At 32.4% G+C, this 22,737-nt stretch overlaps 2 protein-coding genes across 7 annotated transcripts; one reads left to right on the top strand and one right to left on the bottom strand.

Moving 5' to 3' along the window:
- Positions 1–3,054: 3,054 nt before the first annotated feature.
- LOC144549477 (uncharacterized) lies at positions 3,055–6,738 on the top strand. Of its 3 annotated transcripts, none has more exons than XM_078298226.1 (6): positions 3,057–3,196; positions 3,694–3,792; positions 4,341–4,442; positions 5,348–5,407; positions 5,880–5,986; positions 6,476–6,738. In XM_078298226.1, exons 2-6 carry the CDS (start codon positions 3,788–3,790, stop codon positions 6,568–6,570), a joined length of 369 nt encoding a protein of 122 aa, XP_078154352.1. In that variant the 5' UTR covers positions 3,057–3,196; positions 3,694–3,787; the 3' UTR covers positions 6,571–6,738. The 3 variants fall into 3 exon arrangements, 2 of the variants coding, with proteins under 2 accessions (XP_078154353.1, XP_078154352.1); XR_013509690.1 differs by having other exon boundaries at positions 3,060–3,196; positions 5,348–5,464; XM_078298227.1 differs by lacking the exon at positions 5,348–5,407 and having other exon boundaries at positions 3,055–3,196.
- Positions 6,739–9,177: 2,439 nt separating this feature from the next.
- Positions 9,178–16,941, bottom strand: LOC144549473 (disease resistance protein RGA2-like). Of its 4 annotated transcripts, none has more exons than XM_078298221.1 (7): positions 16,661–16,941; positions 15,997–16,072; positions 15,780–15,855; positions 15,532–15,582; positions 10,439–13,289; positions 9,937–9,990; positions 9,178–9,567 (listed from the first exon to the last, which is right to left on the bottom strand). In XM_078298221.1, exons 5-7 carry the CDS (start codon positions 13,281–13,283, stop codon positions 9,542–9,544), a joined length of 2,925 nt encoding a protein of 974 aa, XP_078154347.1. In that variant the 5' UTR covers positions 13,284–13,289; positions 15,532–15,582; positions 15,780–15,855; positions 15,997–16,072; positions 16,661–16,941; the 3' UTR covers positions 9,178–9,541. The 4 variants fall into 4 exon arrangements, with proteins under 4 accessions (XP_078154347.1, XP_078154345.1, XP_078154346.1 ...); XM_078298219.1 differs by having other exon boundaries at positions 15,532–15,637; XM_078298220.1 differs by having other exon boundaries at positions 15,780–15,880.
- Positions 16,942–22,737: the final 5,796 nt, after the last annotated feature.

The following is a 22,737-nucleotide window of genomic DNA, read 5'->3' on the forward strand; positions in this document are numbered from 1 at the left end:
ATGAGCCCAAAAGTACATTATCATGGATCTCATTTTTGCGTAGAAGGCATTCGTGGTTTTAGATTTATAAAATTCCTCACAGATCGTCATAAATATAAATGAGATTGAACGGAGAAAAATAAATCAAACTCTAGAAACGTGTATGGCCCCCCATGTAGTTTGAGTTGTCCCCTATAAATATTTATGGTGCGGGTACGTTTGAGAGATTTGGTTGGAGAGAATTATTTACGTCAAAATTGTTCACCTTATAGGTTTAAATACTTCATTGCATATGTATTAATACTTTATAAAAAAGTTATGCGTGTTAGAGTTTTTGCGGTCCTCCAAGATAGTTATGATACAGGTACAGTGTGTTGATACTGTAGTGCGGTTACTGTTATCAACCTCTCTTTATTTATGCTTAATTAAAATAATTATCATTTTTTTATTTTAGGTACTATTATAAAGAAGGGAGGCCTGGAACAATTCTCGTATCAAGCCACATCTTTTGAGCCATCAGACAATTTGAGTCACTGAGCGGTGGGACACACAAACAAGAATTAACTCAGCAACTGTGGAGAAGGGCTGAAAAATAAGAAAAGTATCCTCTCAGGTACTGTAAAAAGATTCCCCTCACTTTACGGTTTGAAATTAACTCCCTTTCGTTTCGAAATTTGGACTAACATAAGGGGTTTGAAATTAACTCTCATCTGCTTCGAGATTTGAGCTAGCAAAGGGGGCAAGGATTCAAGTCTGCTTTTTTTTCTTAAGAAAATGAGCACCCTCCTATTCTTCCATTCGAACGGTTGAAAATTGATCAAACGCCATCAATAACTTTTTTCTTTTATATCAATATAATCTATTAAAAAAAATAAGATGTAATTGAAGCCATGTGATTGATTTTGAAAGATTCGGATGGAAGAACATGAGGGCGCTTCTTTTCTTAAGAAAAAAAAAAAATTTGAATCTTAGGGGGCAATATTATTGGGCTTTGAAATTTATGCCAAGTTAAAAAGAACAGTCCAGATGCTGATTTTTTTATTAGTAGGAAATAAATAAATAAATATAGTCGTGAAATCTCGAAATATAGGAAAAACGTGATGCTTTATCACGTACGCTGGACATAATAAAATATCACGTCTAGCTAATCTAAACCATAAACACTGCACTTATTAATTAACTTAAAAAAAAATTACTAGACGTGATAGGGTATCACGTCCAGCCTCTATGCAAATTCAAATTGGAGGAAACCAATGTATTTGTTGGACGTGATTGTTAATCATATTTAGTAATTTTTTTTTTTTTTGCTTTTTAGTTAATTACTAGGTGCGTTTGGATCACTCAAGAATAGAGCTATTCTTGGGTTAGCTCCACTATTCTCAAATCTTGGTGATCCAAACACAAATTTGCAAATAGGATTAGCTCAAGAATAGCTCTATTCTACTAATCCAAAGAAATGGTGGGTTAGCAAGAATAGCTCTAGTGGGGTTAGTGATATTAATAAAATATTTGATTCCTCTCAATTAAAGTATGTTTAAATATTAAATTAGTACTAAATATAATATAATATAATATTAGATCAGTATTAAATAAAATATTTGTGTAAATATTAAATATAATATAATATCAATTTAAAATATAGATTAGTATTAAATAAATATAATATTAAATAAAATATTAGATTAAATATCATAGTCATTTAAATAATAAATATAATATAATATTAGTTTAAATATTATATTAATATTAAATAAATATAATACCATATTAGATTAGTATTAAATAAAATATTAGATTAAATATAATATAATATTAGTTTAAATATTAAATGTAATACAGTATTAGTTTAAATGTTAAATGTAATATAATATTAGTTTAAATATTAAATGTAATATAATATTAATTTAAATATTAGATTAATAATTAAATAACTATAATATCAAATTAGATTAATATTAAATAAAATATTAATTTAAATATTATATTAGTATTAAATAAATATAATATTAGTGTAAATATTAAATGTAATACAGTATTAGTTTAAATGTTAAATGTAATATAATATTAGTTTAAATATTAAATGTAATTTAATATTAATTTAAATATTAGATTAATAATTAAATAACTATAATATCAAATTAGATTAATATTAAATAAAATATTAATTTAAATATAATATAATATTTTTTTGAATATTAAATAAATATAATATAATATTTTTTTGAATATTAAATAAATATAATATAATATTTTTTGAATATTAAATGTAATATAATATTACTTTAAATATTAGATTGGTATTAAACTAAATATTAAATTAAATATTAAATTAAAAATAAAATAATATTAGTTTAAATATTAGATTAGTATTAAATTTAATATTAAATTAAATATTAATTTAAAAATAAAATAATATTAGTTTAAATATTAATACAATATAATATTAATTTAAATATTAGATTGAAGTATTATTGAAAAATATGATGCTTTATATATATTTAACAAGTCATTATAAATATAAAAGTTAGTTGATAAAATAAAAACAAATAAATCATTATTATATTTCTTCCCTCCATTTGCTATTCCTAACATACAATCCAAACAACATTTCTACTAATTCGGAATAGCCAAAGTTAGTGCTATTCTTGAATCCCTTGGGTTAGCACTATTCTCAATCACTAATCCAAAAATCACTATTCTTGAGTTATTCCTTGCACGATCCAAACGTACCTAAATGTAAGTGCGGAGATTTACAGTTAATCCTGAATGTAATAGTTTATAAAATCCTACTTTTATTTCGATATTGATTAATTATTTTCCTATAATAAAAAAAATCGGATCTAGATGCATTAATCGTAAAAGATTCCCTATTACAATACCGGGAGGATGTGAATTCCTGAAAAATGTACAGCGGGAATGTTCCCGCGGTGACGTGACAAGGATATATGTCCACTCCAGTACAATCTACTGATTCCCATTCCAATATACAACGCTTTGGGTCTCCAGTTCGAGAAAAACGGAGAGGAGATTTGATTACGGTCGTAAATTTTCTATGATCCAAAACCCTCTCAAAATTTTCGAATTGGTCCTTCTTGCGATACTCAGATAGTATTGGACGAAAAATGGGGAGAGAGAAGAAAACTAGGGATCGCGACGAGGCGGAGACAAGCTCCGCCGGTGGTGGTGGATCCGCCGAGAGCGGAAAGAGCTGGTCTCTGTAAGTTCCTATGTTAATGTACTCTGGTTAAATCTGTTTAGATCTGATTTGTATGGTAACGAACGAGTATATACTATATATCTGGTCTCTGTTAGTTCACCACTGAGTTTTTGTTAATTAAAAGCCGATTAAAGTAGGAAAAACCTGGTTCAGTAACAGGCAAGTAAGGTCCAGTTCTTACTGGTATGTACTGACACTGAGTCTGTGCAGGAAATAAAGAAGAAAATAGCATCTCATCTTCTTAAGGACTTTACTGGTTAATGGAACGATAAAATGACTTTACTGGTCAATGGAATCAGTGAAGTTCATTTGAAAACCTGTTGAAGTTATGAATCCATTTTTCTCTCAAGATCACAGCTTTTGTGATACAAGAGACTGTAGTGCTATTAAAAAAAGTTTAGGGGCATTTTTGTAAATGTTTTAGCTAAGTTCTTTTGAATTTACATAACATCACAACTCTAGGTGAATTACTAATTAATTGCTATTTTTGTGAACAGATTTTAGGGGTAGAGAGAACAGCAACACAGTAAGAGATAAAGAAGGCATACAAAAACTTAGCCTTGCGACTTCACCCTGATAAAAACCCAGGAGATGAGGTACTTTAAATTCTATCATTACAAAAACTTAGTTTTGCATTTACCACCCAGTAAATTGTTGAATCTGTAAATAATGCTTGTAATTGTCATATTTGATACCTGCACATACTTTGTTTGAGATGTCTGTGTGTTACAATTAACGCCGCACTGTTATATTAGTTTGATGGAAGAGGTGGGTATGATATAATGTTATTGATGAATGATCTTAACTTAAATGAGTTCTTTGTTTACTTTTTTGAGACATGTGAATTGAACAAAGATAATCTAAGCGGATTTGGCTATTGGTTTCCAAGTTTATATGAACTGGTTATCAGGAGATGTCATCGGTTATGGAAATAAATATGGAAAAAGTTAAAGAGGGGGGTGTTATTTGCAACTAAAAATTCATGTAGAAGTATGACATACATTTGTTCATATGTTCAAGTATTGGCATGTAAACTTGGCACTGTGCGATACTGATTTTTCTGAGCAATTTAGCTCTAATTTATCTTACCTTATGCTATGAAAAACTCTTCAAATGGCGTAAATAAAGTCATCTTTTCTTTCAGAATGCAAAGTCGAAATTTCAGCTGTTGCAAAAGGTTATTTCAATATTTGGAGATGAAGAGCAAAGATCCAATTATGACCAAACTGGCACTACCGATGATGATGTAAGTGATTCTTTTACAAAAATTCTTGCATATTTGGCCTTTTAAAATCTGGAATTTCCTTTTTCTTCCCAAAGATGTTTTAAGGAAGCTGAGGAGCAGTTGTAGGGGTGTCAATTTGTTAACGTGTATGAAACTGGTTGGGTTAAAGCATTTTCATATCCTTACCCGTTAAGCTAACAAAAAAAGCTTTACCCGTACCCAATAAGCTTAACGAAAAAAAAAAACTTACCCATACCCATCTTATCGAATATGGTACGGGTCGGATAAGTGGATATAAGGGTGCCATTTAATGGATATATATATGGTCATGAATAAAACTATATCATATCATGCATGATCTCCATATATAATTTTATAAATTTTATCTTAATAATTACGTATAGGGTAACGGGTACGGAGTAGTCTTTACCTGTACCCTTACCTTTTATGTTAACATTTTTTATTTTTTTTTACCATTACCCTTACCCGATAAGCTAACAAAAGAAAAACTTACATGTCCCTGTCTTATCAAATACGATCGGGCTGGGTAAACTGATAAAAGGGTACCATTGACACCCGTAAGCAGTTGGTATAGCAGACCAGGTCATTGTTTATTCTGTATTACTTAGTTGTAGCAGTAATTTTAAGTGGAGTGGCCTGAAAACTGGCACCGGGTGCATTATTGGTTTTTCCGCTGTTCTATTCCCCTATATAGAAATAGCTGTCACATTGGAGTGCCATAATATAGCAGTAATTTGTTGACTGATAGTTTCATGAGTTGTACTCTAGTTAGTCGGTAAGGTATTGAACTATTGATGCTACTGCTGTGAAATGGTTCCACAAGGCGCAAATCTTAGTTTTTAATTATTTTATTAAAAAGGGACTTTCCTGTAATTCAGAAAACTATTTTAATCTTTGGTTTATAGGCACTTGATGGAGAAGCTGCAAATGATCTCCGAGATTATTTTAAAAGGATGTACAAAAATGTTTGTTTCATCTAAGTAGATCATAAAATTGTAGTTGCCTCTTCTATTTTGTTGAAGGTTTCATTAGGCTCTTCTTCAATTCCCATATCTAAAATATTTAATTAGGAGTCAATTTCAATGTGATAAAGAGTCAATTTGAAGTGCACTCTGTAAAACCTCAAATTTTCAGGTGTAGCCCTACCAAATAGAAAAACTGTTCTCTACATTGCCTCCAACTATTTTTTTCTTAGGAAAATGCTCAAACCACGCTATTGAGTTCTTTTATAATTATATAGGCATAGTCAGGGTTTAATTTTAGTACATTAAACTGGGAGATGGAGTCGTAAGTGATTTCTTTTCTGGCATTTTTAGAATATGTCAAGTAATAATTGGATAATATGTCTTTCAGGAAAAATGTATTAGTGGTCCCTTGTTTCCGAGTAGTAATTTGAGTTGCAACCACAAATGAATGATTCTTTTTTTTCTATTTTAGGTTACAGAGGAGGATATTGAAGAGTTTGAGGCTAACTACAGAGGCTCAGATTCATAGAAAAATGAGCTCAAGGAACTCTATGCAAAATTCGAAGGCAATACGAACAGGTACAATCTATTAGAAAGTCCAGTTTCTTATTTTATGGGCAATTTCATGTGTATCATTGCAAAGTGTCAATATCTCTTAGGTAATTTTTATAAAGAATGTGAATGGTTAGTTGGTTATCCTTCATATAAAAAAGGTTAGTTGGTTATCCTTCAAACAAGCAATTCAGCTAGTAAGTATTGAGACAGCCAGCACATACTGCTTTTGAACATGACCAAAATAGCAGCTACTATTTTTCATTGTAAAACAATGATTTCAACCCTTACCCATTAAGTTAACGAAACGGGTTGGGTGGAAGCATTTTGACACCCTTATCCATTAGGTTTAAAAAAAAACTTTTATTATCCTTATCCATACCCGATAAACTAACAAAAAAAAAACTTACCCATATCCATCTTATTAAATATGATACGGGTCAGGTAAATGAATAAATGGGTGCCATTTTATGTCAGATCATTGCTAAACATCAATTTTGTCACTGGTAATTGTAGATTGGTGGCTTGGTGTCCTGCTGTCTAAACTCGCTTACATCTTTGATGAACAGACTCCGAGGTGGCATAAGCTGCTCTCCCAACTCGGGATTTGAAACAACTTTTTTGAACTTGTGTCATTACGTGTTATATTGTTTTTGTTTCCTGAGTTCTCAAATTCCTCATTTTTTTTTTTGCCCCGGTAACTATTTCTCGTTTTTGTATTGCCAGTTCAATTGGAGCTTTTTAGCACCTTTTCTAGATAGTAAATTTGGAGGTGGAAATCTCACAAAAAGATTTCACCAGTATTATTATTTTATTAATATATGGCAAAATTGTGTTGCTTGAAATAAAATGAATTGCGAAAGGAGCCCATATATATATATATATATATGTATAGATGCTACCATGCTTTGGTAAGTAAAGAGAATATTTTACTTGCTCATAAGTCATAACTCTATTTCGAAAGTTCAAACAGTTGATTAAAACTTTTCAACATATCTTCATATTGATATGTTCTTGGAGATCAAATTTTATATTTTTTGAAAATTCTTTACTATTTTTAATTTTTTTTTGAAAATCATAGCCTTTCATTAATAAAAAATAAATAAAAAAAATTCAGAAAAACACTTATTTTTAAAAAAATATAAAAAAAAAGTAAAAAATGTCCAAAAAAAACAATTAAAATTTGATCTCCAAGCACATAAATATTAAGGTCATGGTGAGAAGTTCGGATTAACTATTTGAATTGTGGAAATGAAAATATGAGCGGTAAGTAAAACACCTCTTTACTTTCCAAAGTATGATAGTTTATCTCTCTATGTATATTTCTGAAACATAACATATTAACCTTAGAAATAAAATGCACTAAATTCTCGTCAGCTACTTTTCAATAATCACATTGAATTTGGTTGATTAAAAATAAATTATTTTATGGTCCATAAGAAAGTTGCTTCATCTTGGTTGGTTTATCGACACTTAATTAAGATTACACTTAGTATAAATCTTTAAGTATGCATATACAAAATGAAGAACATCTGGTAGTTAGGGGTGAAAACGGAGTTGGATTATCCGTTCCGAATCTGCTCTGTATTTGACTTAGATCTGAATTCAAATAAAATTTCTAGATACAGATAATTATCAAAATTATCAAATACCCATAAAAGATCCGGATTTGGATGGTAAGTCCTAAACAGAGTGGATATCCTGATCATCCGGAACCCAATAAGTATTGTTGGACTCAAATAAAAGAAGAATTAATGTTGCTATAGGTGGGATTCGAACCAATGTACTCCTATGTCAAGACCTATGAACTAATCTTCAAATCACTAGACCACAACATCTTTTGTTACCATTCCTTTATATTATATATATAGAGCAAAGCTAGGGTGTGATGTGTTCACCAAGAGAGTTTGGTGAGCACAACTTCAAATGTACATCGAATCGATTTGAAATGCCGAATCCAAACCGTTGAAATCCATGTATTTCATGAGTGATGCATTTACATGCAAAATTTTTAAAGTTTCCAGTTTATTTGCTACAAGGTCAAGCGGCCAAAGAAATAAATTTTTTTATAAGTTAATTTATTAGTTCTTTTATATATTTAAATTTTATAATTTCTTTGACCGCTTGACCTTGTAGCAAATAAACTCGAAACTTTAAAAATTTTGCATGTAAATGCATCACTCATGAAGTACATGGATTTCAACGGTTTGAATTTGGCATTTCAAGTCGATCCGATGTATATTTGGAGTTGTGCTCACCAAACTCTCTTGGTGAGCACATCACACCCTAGCTTTACTCTATATATATATATTATTGGAATTGATTTTCTCCCATCTCTCTATCAACTTATAGTTATCATTAATATTTATATTTAATTTTTTTAATTAATATTTGTATCTTAGAAGTTCATATATCTTAATTATTTGACCATTATTTATTTTATATTTGTATTCAAATTCGTATCTGTGGACTATTTTTCACCCCTACTGGTAATACATGGTATCACAAACACTCAAGAGAACAGAACATGTAGTACACAATTCTTTTGAGAGAAGAATATTGTAACATCCGGTGCATTTAACTATTTTTTTAAAACTTATTTGGACTTATTTATAATATTACAAAACATAAAAGTTTAATGTGTAAAAATTCAATATTGTCATAAATAAAACCAACGTGGCATATTTGAGCCACGCGGCTCCCTTGCCTTAAACCACCAATTTTGATCGTTTTTGCGTGGCATATTTGAGCCACGCGGCTCCCTTGCCTTAAGACATAATTTGATTTGAAATTGTGAATTAATTCTTCTGTTTGAATGGTTGTTTAATTAAGTCAATTATAGAGAAACACGTTATTAAATAATTAGTTGCTAAGCTTTGTAGCTAACTCTGTATTGTTTTTGTTCGTTATTTTTGTTGCAACATAGATTGATGGAACAAAGGATTGTAGCTAATTTTGTATTGTTTTTATTTGTTATTTTTGTTGCAACATAGATTGATGGAACGAAGGATAGATGTGAAAGTACCTCTTGTTGTGATTCTCAGCCCGACAGCGGGGTCGTGACAAGCTCACAAATGAGTTTGAAATTGTTAGGATGCCAAGAAAGGTGGGAAAAAAAGCAGAGTACTTGGTTATTCATACAATTTTTTTTTTATAAAAAGAATTTGTTAATACAACATAATCAGATGCAGAATGGTGAATAATATGAAAAACTAGAGAAATACAACAATGATATTTAAATACTAAGAATTCAGACCATGATGTCTTACTGATTACAATTTATGACCATCGCCAAGTGGAATACTAAGAATTATTGTTGACTGCCAACAGATCAGAATCAAATGAAAACAGCAGCACCGTACCAGCAAAACAAATTGAATTCGTCCAAGCGTACATAATAAACAAATATAATCCCAAGTGAAAGTGTGATAACGATCACGGGCACACACAGAGTTACATAAACACACAAACAAGCATATATAGAAACATATACAATCTGAGAATAAACGAACCATAACACTTGTACTGTTTTAACAAGCTTATTTTGATGAAACAAGTGGCAATAAATCTGCAGTGTATGCACTATGAAAGAGGGAATGACACCAAATCTGAAATGAATTAATAAAAAGAGGTTTCATTATTAGCACATCATGTATATCAAATGTATTCTGATATAACATTGCACATCACATCTGATCACTTTCTAACAGATGTGTCCTTGCTAATTACTAGATGGATGCCTGAGTTACACAAATAACAAGATATATATCTATCTAGTACTTTTTTTCTGTATAATTATTATGTAAGATATAAATGTAGTTAGCTTCAAATTTTCATTTCTCAATTATTTAGATGTTATACACCAGTTTCGAACCTTCCTACCTTTAGAGAATTAAATTCGCATATACTCTGGAGATCATAATGTCTCATACATTTTGAATTAGATGGATATACATATACTCTATGGCACTGAATACCTGTTAAATTATCATTCTGGAGCTGATTTCTGGCCATCCCATATTTCAACTGCCCTGCAATATTAAGAAATTATTAAAATAAGAATACGCTTTTCTAAATTAACAAAATGGCATTATATTGATTTTAGAAATTGGATTAGTATGTTAGAACAAGCAATGTATCATAAGGTATACAACTCCATCATTCTTGTACGAAAAAATTATTTTTTCCCATAATATTCTATTGGAACATGAAAATTGTACTTGATCTTAAGAAGATCGAAAAGTACTGTCATTTGTAGCTAAGAGAAATTAGTAAACACCAAAAAAGAAAATAAAATGAACAACAAATAGACTGCGATAAATATTGAGTTGAGTTGTATTTGAAGGAAAATTCCTGAGTCTGCTTTTGCAATTATTCAGAGCAAATAAAATCATTTCAAAAAAATAAACATATGCTTCATTCTTCATTCACCAGTGAAAACATTTGTTCAAGAAACACCGAATGGCGGTTGTGAATTACCTGATGGATGTTTTCCAATTACATCTCGACCTCCAGTCTCATCAAGCTCTGGGCAATCCTGAATATCGACCTCCGGTAGAGATGCAAGAAACTGGATCCCCCCTAGCGACTGTAACTTGTGACATCTACGCAAATCCAGCTGTGATAGAGATTTCAGATTGCTTGTAACCTCAGCTGGAATAGATACCAAATGTTGGCAATCATGTATAGTCAAAGTTTCCAGGGAAGTGAGGTTTTGCAAGCAACTGGGAAATGAATTTTCAAGGTCCCCACAACCTTCCGGTTGAGATAACTCGTACAGGTACAATTTAGTGATGGAACGAGGGAGGTGAGAAATAGTTGAGACCTTACAAAAACTAAACTCAACTCTCGTTAAATTCAGTAAAATCCCTTCCTTCAACCAGCATGGTGATAAATTTCGTCCTCTATAACCTTTGATTGACAACTCTTTGAGATTATGATGGGGACAAAAACCATCAAGTACATCATTATCGTGTTCTCCATCTTGAGCAATGACACGATGAGTTGACCATTCCAATTCCAGTTGCTTAATGAATGGTCGATTGTTCAGTTGTGCTTTTTCAGCAGCTTCTTTGCTGGAAACATATTCAAGATCCATTAAATGAACACATTCACTGCCCCAAAAACACCTCCCTTTGAATACCATATTTTTTAAGGAAATAGTATGAGTAACATGGTAATCAGGCTTGATTGCTTTAACAGTATTTTCAAAACATTCTACCAAGGAGACCTTAGTAGGAGGCAAATAGAAAAGTTGTAAATTAGCCAAGTTGTTAAATCCCTTGGGAAAAAATATAATCTTCCAGCAACCACTCATGTTTAGATACTGGAGGCTGTAAAGGTTACAAAAGGACTCCGGCAATCTTTCAACATATGTGCCAGAAATATCCAGAATCTCAAGATGCTTTAGGTTTCCAATGTTTTCTGGTAGCTTTCTAATTTTGCATTTTGCAAGAGATAATGATCGAATATTTGTAAGCACACTGCACCAAGTTTCTATTGCAGTAACGCAACAACTGTTAGGACCTACCTTTAGAGAAAGCAATTTCTTATATTTGCTCAACTCCTTTTGCTCCTCCAGCTTTAATTTCATTTGACATACTGATACATGCCGAATATCCAGAGAGACTTCCTGTTTCCCATTTTCTGGGCAAAAACACTCATCTTTTGTTATAGATAGGCACACATCATGCATCAGATCATGAATCACATATTTGTCTCCGTCGCCAAGTCTTTGGAAAAATCCTCTCCTTGCAAGGTCATCAAGGTAACGGTTCGCCTGGTTTCTCAATTCTTTCTCGTTATCTTGAAGTCTGATAAAACCTTGCATGATCCAAAACTTTGTTAACTCAGGTCGGGTGAATTTAAAATCCTTTGGATAGAGTGAGCAAAACGAGAAACATTTTTTCAGATTAGTGGGTAAATATTGATAGCTCAATTGAAGTACAGGAAGTATATCACATTCCTCTTTTTGTAATTCCCACATTTTACTGTCTTTGATATTCCTCCAGTGTTCAACACCTGAGCTGTTTTTCAAAGCACCTCCGATTGTAATGGCAGCAAGCGGAGATCCTTTTAGCCTTTTACAAATTTCCTTACCTATAACCTCCAATTCTGGATTAATATTGTTTGATTCGGCAACTGAATCAAATGCACATCTCTTAAAGAAATCCCAATAAATATAGTCATCTAAACCCTCCAAATGGATAACACCTCTGGAGCCAATACTCGTGCCTGAAATTTTCACCCATTCAGGATCCCTCGCTGTCACCAGCACTACACTTCCCGGATTTGCTCCTTCCATTGGTGCCAATAGACTTTGCCACTCTTTGCTCCAAACGTCATCAAGAACTAGCAAAAATTTCTTGGAATTTAATCTCTCTTGTAAATCTTTTTGCAGTTCATTTAAATTAGTAAGATTGCACTCTTTTTTATTTTTAGTGGCACTACTCTCAATCATTTCTTTAGTTAACTTTACCAAATCAAACTTATCAGAGACGCAAACCCACATAATTAGATCAAAGTATGACTTTACAGTTTTATCATTGCAAGCCTTTTGTGCAAGGGTAGTCTTCCCAATGCCTCCCATGCCTACAATAGATAAAACAGATACATTCTGTTTCTGATCCATTCTGCTGCTACTCTCCCCAATGTCTAAATTAGAAACGTTCACACTTTTCCCTCTCTTCCTTTTACCAGATCCAGAACTGCTGCTACTCTCCCCAATGTCTAAATTAGAAACGTTCACCCTTTTCCCTCTCTTCCCTTTACCAGATCCAGAACTGGGAACTCCCATTAAACAGATCACTTCGTTGAACTCTTTATCACGCCCACACACATCAGATGTATTAAGAAATGCGCTTGTACTCGGTCTAGCAGTTTGGCCAAATTGGTTGGGATTTTCTGGTATGCCATGACTGGAACAGATTCTTTCCATTTCATTATAGACGTTATTAAGCCTATCAAGGACCCTTTTTACTGTGGTTGGGAAATTGTTCATCCAGTTGTCTATCCAATCCCGAAAAATTTGAGTAACTGGAAAGCTCCTCTCGACTTCATGCTTCAATCTTTGGTACTGGAATTCATCAACTATGCTTTCGGCTTCATAGACAGAATCTTTCAGCACAGAAAGATGCCTGTCTATTGGGTTGTATTTAGGTAGTCGCCAGCATTCGGCTCTCTCAATTAGGTGCCGTGCCAGAGGCAGTGCCTCTTGAAGTTTTAAGACATCATTATTGACATTGTTGCTATTACGCCAATATTCAACAGTAGATTGACCAACGGCTGACACCAAAAAATCAACGGTTTTATCCCACAAGTCCATTCTCCCCTGTTACAGTTAGCAACCACAAGGGAAGGATTAGAGTAGCAAAATAAGAAGCAATTTTTTTTTTATTCTTTGTTCACGTCACCTTCTTTGCAATGAATTGAAGCAAAAGAAGTTGCTTTCCTAACAAAAGGAGGTTAATAAAATGGGATTTCCTCAGTCAGCCAAAGATGAAAAACAGAGATGTGCAAGTTTTTTCCTTTATTTTTGGTGATGAATGGAAGAAACACAACAAAATGAATGTTAGGATCATCTTTCTCAAAATCAGAATCAAACCGGAATCAGAATCGTGAAGTTGGTCATGGAATCGAAATCGAGTGAATCAGTGGGAAATCGACCGAATCGGACCAGAAACCATCTTTTTTGGAAACAAAAAAAAATGCTTGTAGTAAAAAATAATTGACTTTTTTTTTTAAATAACTAATTTCCTGAAAAATTATGTTACCTCCAATAATTAAACTCAAATAATATGTTAATGTAATATAGGCAAATATTTAAAACTAAATAGGTAGCCTATAGTGAATTCTCACATAGAGTTAAAAATACAAACAAAAATAAAAATATTATATATTTGATTAAAAATAAATTTAAAATGCATGTCAATATTTTTTTTAAAATTGCATTTTATAGAATTACAACTAGATCACACAGTTTTAGTGTTTATTCTCTTAATTTTTAAGAAAAAAATACAAATGTTACATACATATAAAATTAAATACGTTAAAGAATCCAAGTAACGAAAAAAAATTGCAACAAAAAAGAACTAATTTTTTTTAATATATAAAAAACTAACCATTTGCTCATAATTTATTTATTACATTAGAGCAATCCATCATGTATTCGCTAAGGTTAATTTAATTAGCAACTTTTCCCAATTTACATTAAATGATTAAATAACATAGGTTTAAATTGACGAGTCCTACTGTAAGTTCCATCTTCTCCTTCTTTTATTCTCTTTCGTATTTCCAATCTGTGCTTCCTTTGATATCTATACTAAAATTCATATTCCTCTAACCATAATTTCCCCAAAATCGGTCAAATATGTGATAATTCGGTCAAAACTATGACAAAATTTGGCCAATTTTTACAATTCAGCCTCGATTTTATTACCGGTTCTGTACAAAAATTGCCTAGCCGAGTCAAATTGGGAAAAATCGGCTTGCTTCCGGCAGATTTCTTTTTTTTTTGAAAAACTGATAGAGGCTATCAGTTGTGTACATCTATTGAATCATAAAGCATCTTTACATCAAAAAGAAACAAAACTACTAATACTTTAAAAACTTCCGGCAGATTTCACTCCAACTCGGTCGAGTCAATTCGGAATCGGCCGATTTTCTAAGACATGGTTAGGATACTATGATTTATGTGATCCAATCTTACAGATCTAATCTCCAAACAGTCAACTAATCGATAATAAGAACTATTTAAGATAATTTATAACGATCCAAAGTAAATTTGAACTATAAGAAAATAGAAGCAACAATTAAAAAATTGATCGGAGCCCCATTACGGATCCAAGTTCTTCTAACTCAATCAAGAAGCATGCATGATATTTATGGAAACTAATTGAGCAAAAACAGAACTGTAAATAGATATAATTTAATTGTTAACTAAATATAAACCGATAAAATTATTACCAAGTTACTGAATTCAGAATAAAAGAGAACCACATACTATTTGTTACAGGAGGCGTGACCAAACCAACCAAGCAGCTTCGTGTAGATACTTGGTTTCGGAGGGGACAATTGGTTTTGGCTTTGGGAATTTAATTAAGAGTATGGCGACCTATTTTGTGAGACGATAGAGTATGGCAATGTTTTGACCATAGTTTCCATTTTTTGAGACGATAGAGTATTGGGGCTCCGATCTATTTTTTGAGACAATATTGTATACTTTGGCTGATTTCAAGACAACTAATAGTTAAATGGAAATATGAGCATATTTATTTAAAATACTACAAAATGAGACTATACGATATTATACCTTCGAAATCAGCCTAAGTATACAATATAAACATAAAATTTGCCAATTTTGCAAAAATCAGAAAAATTAGATGATAAAATTTTGCAAAAATCAGATTTGAAATTTTTGCAAAAATAAAATTTGGACAATTACTAGTAAGCTACTATAGCACTACAGCAGAAAATTAAAATCAGACCTAATACAAGACAAAACCAACATCTTTGTTACAAGTTTATAACAAACAATACAATTTAGCTTTCTATAAAAATAAATAAACAAGTACCTGTTCTAAGCTGGATGTGTCATAACCAATATACGATGAAGAGAGTAATAGCTGCACCAAAGACCAGTTATTATTCTCTAAAGCAATAGCCAAAGGTTCAATGTACCTAATGACAAAAATAAAGAACTTCTAAAAACACACCGATAAGCTCTAATTTATATATTATGTTAGCAAGTATCAGGCTTGACCTGTACCTGACCCAATCAAAATAGTAAAAAAAATATTGTTTTCGAGATGTTTTTACATACACTGTTGCTAAGAGACCATCAATCAGGCATCAAGAAAGACCACTTGCTGGCTGAAATCACCTATTTTAAATGCCACCTGTTATGAAAACAAGTACTCCATTCTATAAACAAATGGAAAAGGAAAAATATGAAATAACTTCCATTAAGCATAAGAAATGATTATGACATGTGCACATAGATTAGAAAGAGAAAGCTATATAATATTGTTTACTATCACCTTTGAAATCTCTGGGCCAAGACTTCCATGAACATCACTGCACTTCAAGCATAGAAATACTCCAATATTTGCTGAACTGATAACAAGAAAAAAGGTTGACTAATCAATTAATCATTATCATTACAACAATAAAGCACTCATGTAAGACTTCAGCATCTAGGATATGGCAGCAATGATTACTGCACTTACTGGTACAGCCACCAATTCTATTGGCACCTACCATTTCTGGAATTGTGCCTCAACAATACTGTTAATCACCAAACTGGCCAGAAAAAGCAGGGAGAATTAATTAACAGTTTAAGTTTATAAATGATTGTGCATATCCAACCCCAAAATGGGTACTGCATTTTTAAGTTTATCATTTCACTGATTTCATTATTATTTCTGTAATAACTAATACCAGAACCAGCAGTGGTTCCTTACAAAGAATTGCTTGCTTTGGTATTGATTGAGGTACACTGATTAAATTACCAGCATGTACAAGTAATATTTCTGGGAAGTTAGAGTTTTACTTAAAAATGCAATCCGATTATCAATCTCATGCAACAAAAATTCATACATTGCCTATATTGACCAACCCTCATAAAAAAAAAAACTAAAATATAAATGTAATTTTAGAGGCTCAACAACAAAACCGAAGTGGAAGAGAGAGGAGCAAACTAACCTGATAGAAGAACGATGAGATCGGTTTTGAGGGCGTGACTGGTGGAGTCGTGGCGGAGGACTAGTGGCACCGTGGAGGTCCTGGCGGAGGACTGGTGGTGGAAAGAGAGGGAGAACCGGAGAATGACGTGAAAGAGATGGAGAGAGTGACAGAGATAGAGATGGAGTGGAGGAGGCGGATCAAATCTATGGTGGCGGAGTGAGTCCAGAGAGAGGGGCAAAGAGACGGAGAGGAGAGGAGAGGAGAGGAGAGGGACAGAGAGCGAGAGAGACTCAGAGAGGAACGGCTCAGCGGCTGGAAGTTAAAACCCTAAAATTCAATATCGTTGTTTCAAAATATAAGCCCAACGGGCTGCCGCGGGCTTCGAATTAAGCCCAGGCCTGTGGAGCACAATGCGGACCGCTGTTCGGCACCTCAAATTTTGAATTTATCTGTGGAAAGCTCGAATGGTTTAAATTCTTTCTGCATGAATCTTAAAGCACAATAATACTGACCCTGCCTAGAAAAAACTTTAATATATCTGAGAGGATACGGACTCATAGTTATCATGGATATGTTTTTTTGAGGAAAAAAATGTGAGTCTAGCCCATAATAGATTTCTTTGATAAAGTTACAAAAGAGTTTTAACAACTGTACAAAAATGCGAAATGAAAATTAGTCAATAATAAACCGGTCTCGGACCCTCTATTAAAGGACCGGGCCGGAACTAAGAATAAGACCCATGCCTCTAATGTTGCAGAACATCCTGCTATGGCCCAAGATCCCGCCTAAAAACCATCTCAGGCGGTCACGATGGACATAAGTCGGGCCGCATCCGAGAAACCCATCTCGGCCCATGCTTATGGTCACCAACCTTGCGTCCACATGGATGAAAGTGCATCGGATGGCTATGCGAGCGTCACCGCTCTCTATGCCAACTCTCCTAACTGTTCTGACAACGCGGAATGATAGTTAGGAGATCACCTATATAAGCCATAAAGCTCCATACAATAGGGACCAGACTTTTGAAAAATAGAAGGTATCAACATGTCAAAGTCCGAATACCTCTATAATTACTCTTAATCTTGAAGTTCATCCTAACGAGACTCGAACTGTACTCCTAAGGCGGGACGAGTCAATCGTCCGAAGCAACACAAAACCATACAGTCCCATCCTCCGAGACTAGTTCCGTATCCCTCTACCTCCAAGCTCTACTCTTTTTCTGTCAGTACCTAGCAGTCATTCTTTTTGCACATCTCAAATTAAATAGATGTCTTTTTTTTGAAAGGCTTAGTAGTGACCAAATTCAATATATGTCAATCAACCTTCATTAAGATAATAAAATGAATTCCAAAAGAGTCCGTATATATATATTTTTTCTTCTTCCGAAACTCACTATAGTATTTACATTATAATTAAACACTCCCATCAAAATAAATTGCAAACATATCAACCTTAGAATTAAAATGCACTAAATTCTCGCAGTTGTTAAACTGAACTATTGCCTAAACCAGCACAGCACGCTAACCATTGCCAACACTCATATCATACTGACTATCGACCCTAGCATATATCAGAATATATATGAATATATCGATTTGATACCCACACATGAATCTGGTCCCAAATCAGAGATGAAGGCTCCAGCTAGCATCTCTCTTTCACAGAGAAACAATTAAGTCTCAATGTTTTGCGTTGCATAATATTAAACAAATCAACCCGATCATCGACGATTTGAGATTGACATTGCAAGTCGGATATATGCACGGTCACTTTAGCAAAACATCGTCAACCCCAGTGCTGGGGCTATGCAGGTATTAGGGGGATGTGCCATTTTGGGGCTGTGTGACAATTGTGCCACTATGCCACTTCATCCATTTTTGTAAAATTTGCATATTTACATTTACACCTTTAAATTTTCTAATTTTATAAATAAGCCCAAAAATAATTACAAAATTAATATTAAATTACTGGATTTTACATTACTATATTAGAGTTAAAAAAAGATGCTCTAGTGTTGGCCAACGATATTTGACCCTACTTTCATGCCGAACTAAGGCATAAGCTACCTTCCTCTCTCCTCAGCATCCGAACAAAGGTAGAATTATAAGGTTTAGATTTAAGGTCGTTTAGCGTTTAGGGTTTAGGTTTAAGTTTATGAGATAGAGAAACATGGTAACAATGTATAACACTTAATCAACATCTCGGATATTATGTTTACTCCAATATCTTATAAAGTATAATTACGGTCAATACGACTTACAATATCTTTTTGTTCTCCTTTTTTTAGAAGCTTGGAGGTGGGGAATTTTATGTTGTAATTTCAACCAAAAATCATACAATTGTCATTAATTGGATCATCACATTGGCATCTATAAGACGCATGTTTTGTGTGACTTCTATAAAAGCCTTCAAAAAGGGGTTGATTTGGGACTGCTAATGGTCGGCCAAAATATAACTATGTTTTTCTTACTCGAAATTAAGCAACATGTCCGATGGAGGGGAAAGTGTAACATATTTTATAATTATTTAATAATTTTAAGTAAATCTCTTTGTAATGATAATAAATTAATTTGCCGCTTTTGTTGAAAAACTTAAAAAGTTCGATGCAAATTTTTATCAAATAAAATGAAATTATTATTATTATTATTATTATTAATAATAATAATAATAATAATAATAATAATAATAATAATAATTCCTAAATAATACATATATATGTCTGCATTCTCTTAGCGTAATACTTTGATATACAATAACTCGGGAGGGCTGGACTGTAGATTTTATTTTATTTTATTAGAAATTTGACTTTGACAGTGGGACCCACCTTATATAGACATCTATGTGCGGATTTGAATTGATCGGTCCTGATTTTAAGTCCAAAATTGATCATCGCTCTGTTTAATTTTAGCTTAAACGTTATAATTTTAATCATTTCGCTTGTTTCTTCCTCTCAGATGGAACGGAACACGGTCTTAATCATTTCGTTTTTTTCACTTCTCTCCGACAGAACACAATCTTAATCGTTTCGCTTACGGAACACACTCTGTTTGAGGTTTCGGATCAACACTCTGTTTGAGATTTCAGATCAAAACTCACAGACTCTCTCTCTCTCACTCGCTCACATACTTTCTCTCTGTTTAAGATTTCCTTTTCGAATACATGTTGAAAATACCGATCTCATACTCACAAACTGTCTCCCTCCCTCACTTCAGGTACGTACATTATTTTTTTTTTCTTTTGTTTAAATACTTCTCTCTCCTAAATTTTATCAACATCTTTGATATTATATTTACTCTAATATCTTATAAAAGTATAATTACTGTGAAAATTATAAAATGCTACTTACGATTTTTTTTGTTCTTTGTTTTAGAAATTGAAGGTAGGGAATTTAATTTGTGTTGTGATATCAAACCAAAAGTCACACAATTAATTATCATCTGATCATCACATTGGCATTTATAAAATGCATATTTCGTGTGACTTTTATAAAAGTCTTCAACAGGCCCGGCCCTGGATCAGCGTAGTCAGGGCGATGGCCCGGGCCTCAAAATCCAAAAGGACCCAAAAAAGAAAATTTTGATCTGCCGCCTATACACGGGCCCAACTTAAAAGAAGTATAACCTTTGCAAGTAAATAAGGTTGACTCGTACTCGTAGTACCCCCACCACGAACGAAACGCTATCCTCTGCGGAGGTTTTACCTGCGGTGCTGTGCGGTGGTTTTGATCTGGTCCGTTCGTTTCGGATCGGACGGGCTGGATTAAGGGTTCACCAAATTTTGAGTTTTTTTAAAATTCGGACAAGATCTGATCTGATCCGTCCGATCCGAAACGAACGGACCAGATCAAAACCACCGCACAGCACCGCAGGTAAAACCTCCGCAGAGGATACGCTTCCACCACGAACCCCACCAAACTTTTTTGTAACTGGAAATAATCATAACAAAAATCCTCTCTCGTTTCTTTCCAAACTTTACCAAATACATTAAAATGGTACAAATTGAATATGCAATTTCATACCAACAATTTTGTACCAATTAATTTTAATACTGAAATTATTTTGCCCATATTCACGGATGCAAATTGAAAATGAATTTTATTGCACTGGTTGGTTGAGGCGAATTGCTTAGCCTCTGCGGCAGATGAATTTTTACTTCACAGAGGTAATTTTAAATTAGCCTGCAGCGGATTTAGAAATGTAATATTGATGTTGTCTGAGTTGCTTTGTTTCTCAATTTTTTTGTACCAGTTGCATTTATCACTTGCACTGTTACTAACTTTGTACCAGATTTATGTTGAAATTTAAAAAATATCGAGTTGCTTAGAATGGCTTATTATACAGAGAGGGAATGAGAGGACAAAGAATAGTGGATTTTGGTTTATTGTTTTAAGCCGATACTTTTTTCTAATTCTATTATGACCTGCAACATATCACTAAAGCTTGAAAGGGAATGACCACAATTTTTTTTTGGCTTTTTGTTCATGATTCCAGCAAGGAACATGTCATAATATTGTTCTAAAATTAGCTTGTGTATGCATATTAATTTTTGGACACACGTAGTCAATAAAGGTGAAAACTACGTTGAAAATTATTGATGTTTGATATATATTGATGATTTTGCTTCTAAAAATGCAAGGAGGAATTATTTCAGATGAGATGTGGTTTATACGTGCTTTTTGTGCAAGTACAACATACAAGTATTAATAATTAGTTTATCAAGAAGCATGGTGTCGATATGTTAACCATTGTATATGTTTTATTTTGAGGAGTATTAGTTTTATATATGTCAACTATTTTGTATGATCTATTGACATATTAATAAAAAAAATATATATGATATAAGTACTCAAATTTTTCTTCCACCTTGGGTCCCAAAATCTTCAGGACCAGCCCTTAGGGGTGTCAACGGGTACGATACGGGTCGGGTGGAGACATTTTCATACCCGTACCCGTTATGATAACGAAAAAAAATCTTTACCCTTACCCGTATTTTCGAATACGGTACGGGTCGGGTAAATGGATAAAAAAGCGCTATTAACATTTCAATTTGTGTTTTCGATAAAATAATTTTTAAAATAAGAAAAAATAATAATGAATACAACTAATTTGTATTATGAAAATTTAATAAAATACAAAAAATTTATTGTATCATGTATCATCTTCATACAAATATAAATTTATATATGTAATTTTATTTTTTTTAAATTATCTTATACTAAAACGGGTAAGATAACGAAAAAAAATCATTACCCTTACCCGTACCCGATTAGCTAACGGAATAAAAATCTTACCCTTACCCGTGTTTTCGGATACGATACGGGTCGGGTAAACGGGTAAAAGGGTGCCATTGACACCCCTACCAGCCCTGGTCTTCAAAAATATAATTTATTAATTTGGAACTGCTAATAGTCGGTGAAAATACGATTATGTTTTTGTTACTTGAAATTAAGCAACATGTACAATGGAGGGAAAAGTGTAACATATTTTATAATCATTTGATAATTTTAAGTAGGTTTTTTTGTAATGATAATAAATTAATTTGCCACTTGTGTTGAAAAACTTAAGGAGTTCGATGCAAATTTCCATTATATAAAATGAAATAATAATAATAATAATAGTAATAATAATAATAATAATAATAATAGTAATAATAATAATAATAATAATAATAATAATAATAATATTATTATTATTATTATTATTATTATTATTATTATTATTATTATTAAATGCCTAAATGATGTATATGGCTGCATTCTCTCTAGCGTGATACTTTGATATATAGAATACTTATCTCAATATATGCTTATTAATTAGATTGTTTTATAATTTTCAATAGACTCGAGGTATATATAGATAATTATTTGCAAAATGTTATTAAATAAAATGAGAAGTTATTTGATGTTTCTTACCAATTAAGTCCTAATTAAGCATGTTAATTGTCATGAACAAATAAAATAAGTGATATTACTTTGTACGTATATAAGTAAAAATATAACATATTTAGTTTTTTTATCATACTAAAATTTCACATGTCGGGAAGTGACAAAGTAATATGTTTTTAAAGCCAATAAATAACAAAAAAAAGTGATGCAT

Source organism: Carex rostrata, chromosome 35 (genome assembly GCF_964058835.1).
Source record: "Carex rostrata chromosome 35, lpCarRost1.2, whole genome shotgun sequence".
Lineage (NCBI taxonomy): Eukaryota > Viridiplantae > Streptophyta > Magnoliopsida > Poales > Cyperaceae > Carex > Carex rostrata.

What these genes read in the sequence shown, in the direction of transcription:
- LOC144549477 (XM_078298226.1), top strand. An exon ending in CTGGCACTACCGATGATGAT is followed by an intron (nt 4,443 to 5,347) that starts GTAAGTGATTCT and finishes TTTGGTTTATAG; the next exon opens with GCACTTGATGGAGAAGCTGC. An exon ending in TTCGAAGGCAATACGAACAG is followed by an intron (nt 5,987 to 6,475) that starts GTACAATCTATT and finishes TGGTAATTGTAG; the next exon opens with ATTGGTGGCTTGGTGTCCTG.
- LOC144549473 (XM_078298221.1), bottom strand. Translation starts at nt 13,283, where the DNA reads ATGGACTTGTGGGATAAAACCGTTGATTTTTTGGTGTCAGCCGTTGGT. An exon ending in AATTGGAAAACATCCATCAG is followed by an intron (nt 9,991 to 10,438) that starts GTAATTCACAAC and finishes TTAATATTGCAG; the next exon opens with GGCAGTTGAAATATGGGATG. An exon ending in CCAGAATGATAATTTAACAG is followed by an intron (nt 9,568 to 9,936) that starts GTATTCAGTGCC and finishes AATTCATTTCAG; the next exon opens with ATTTGGTGTCATTCCCTCTT.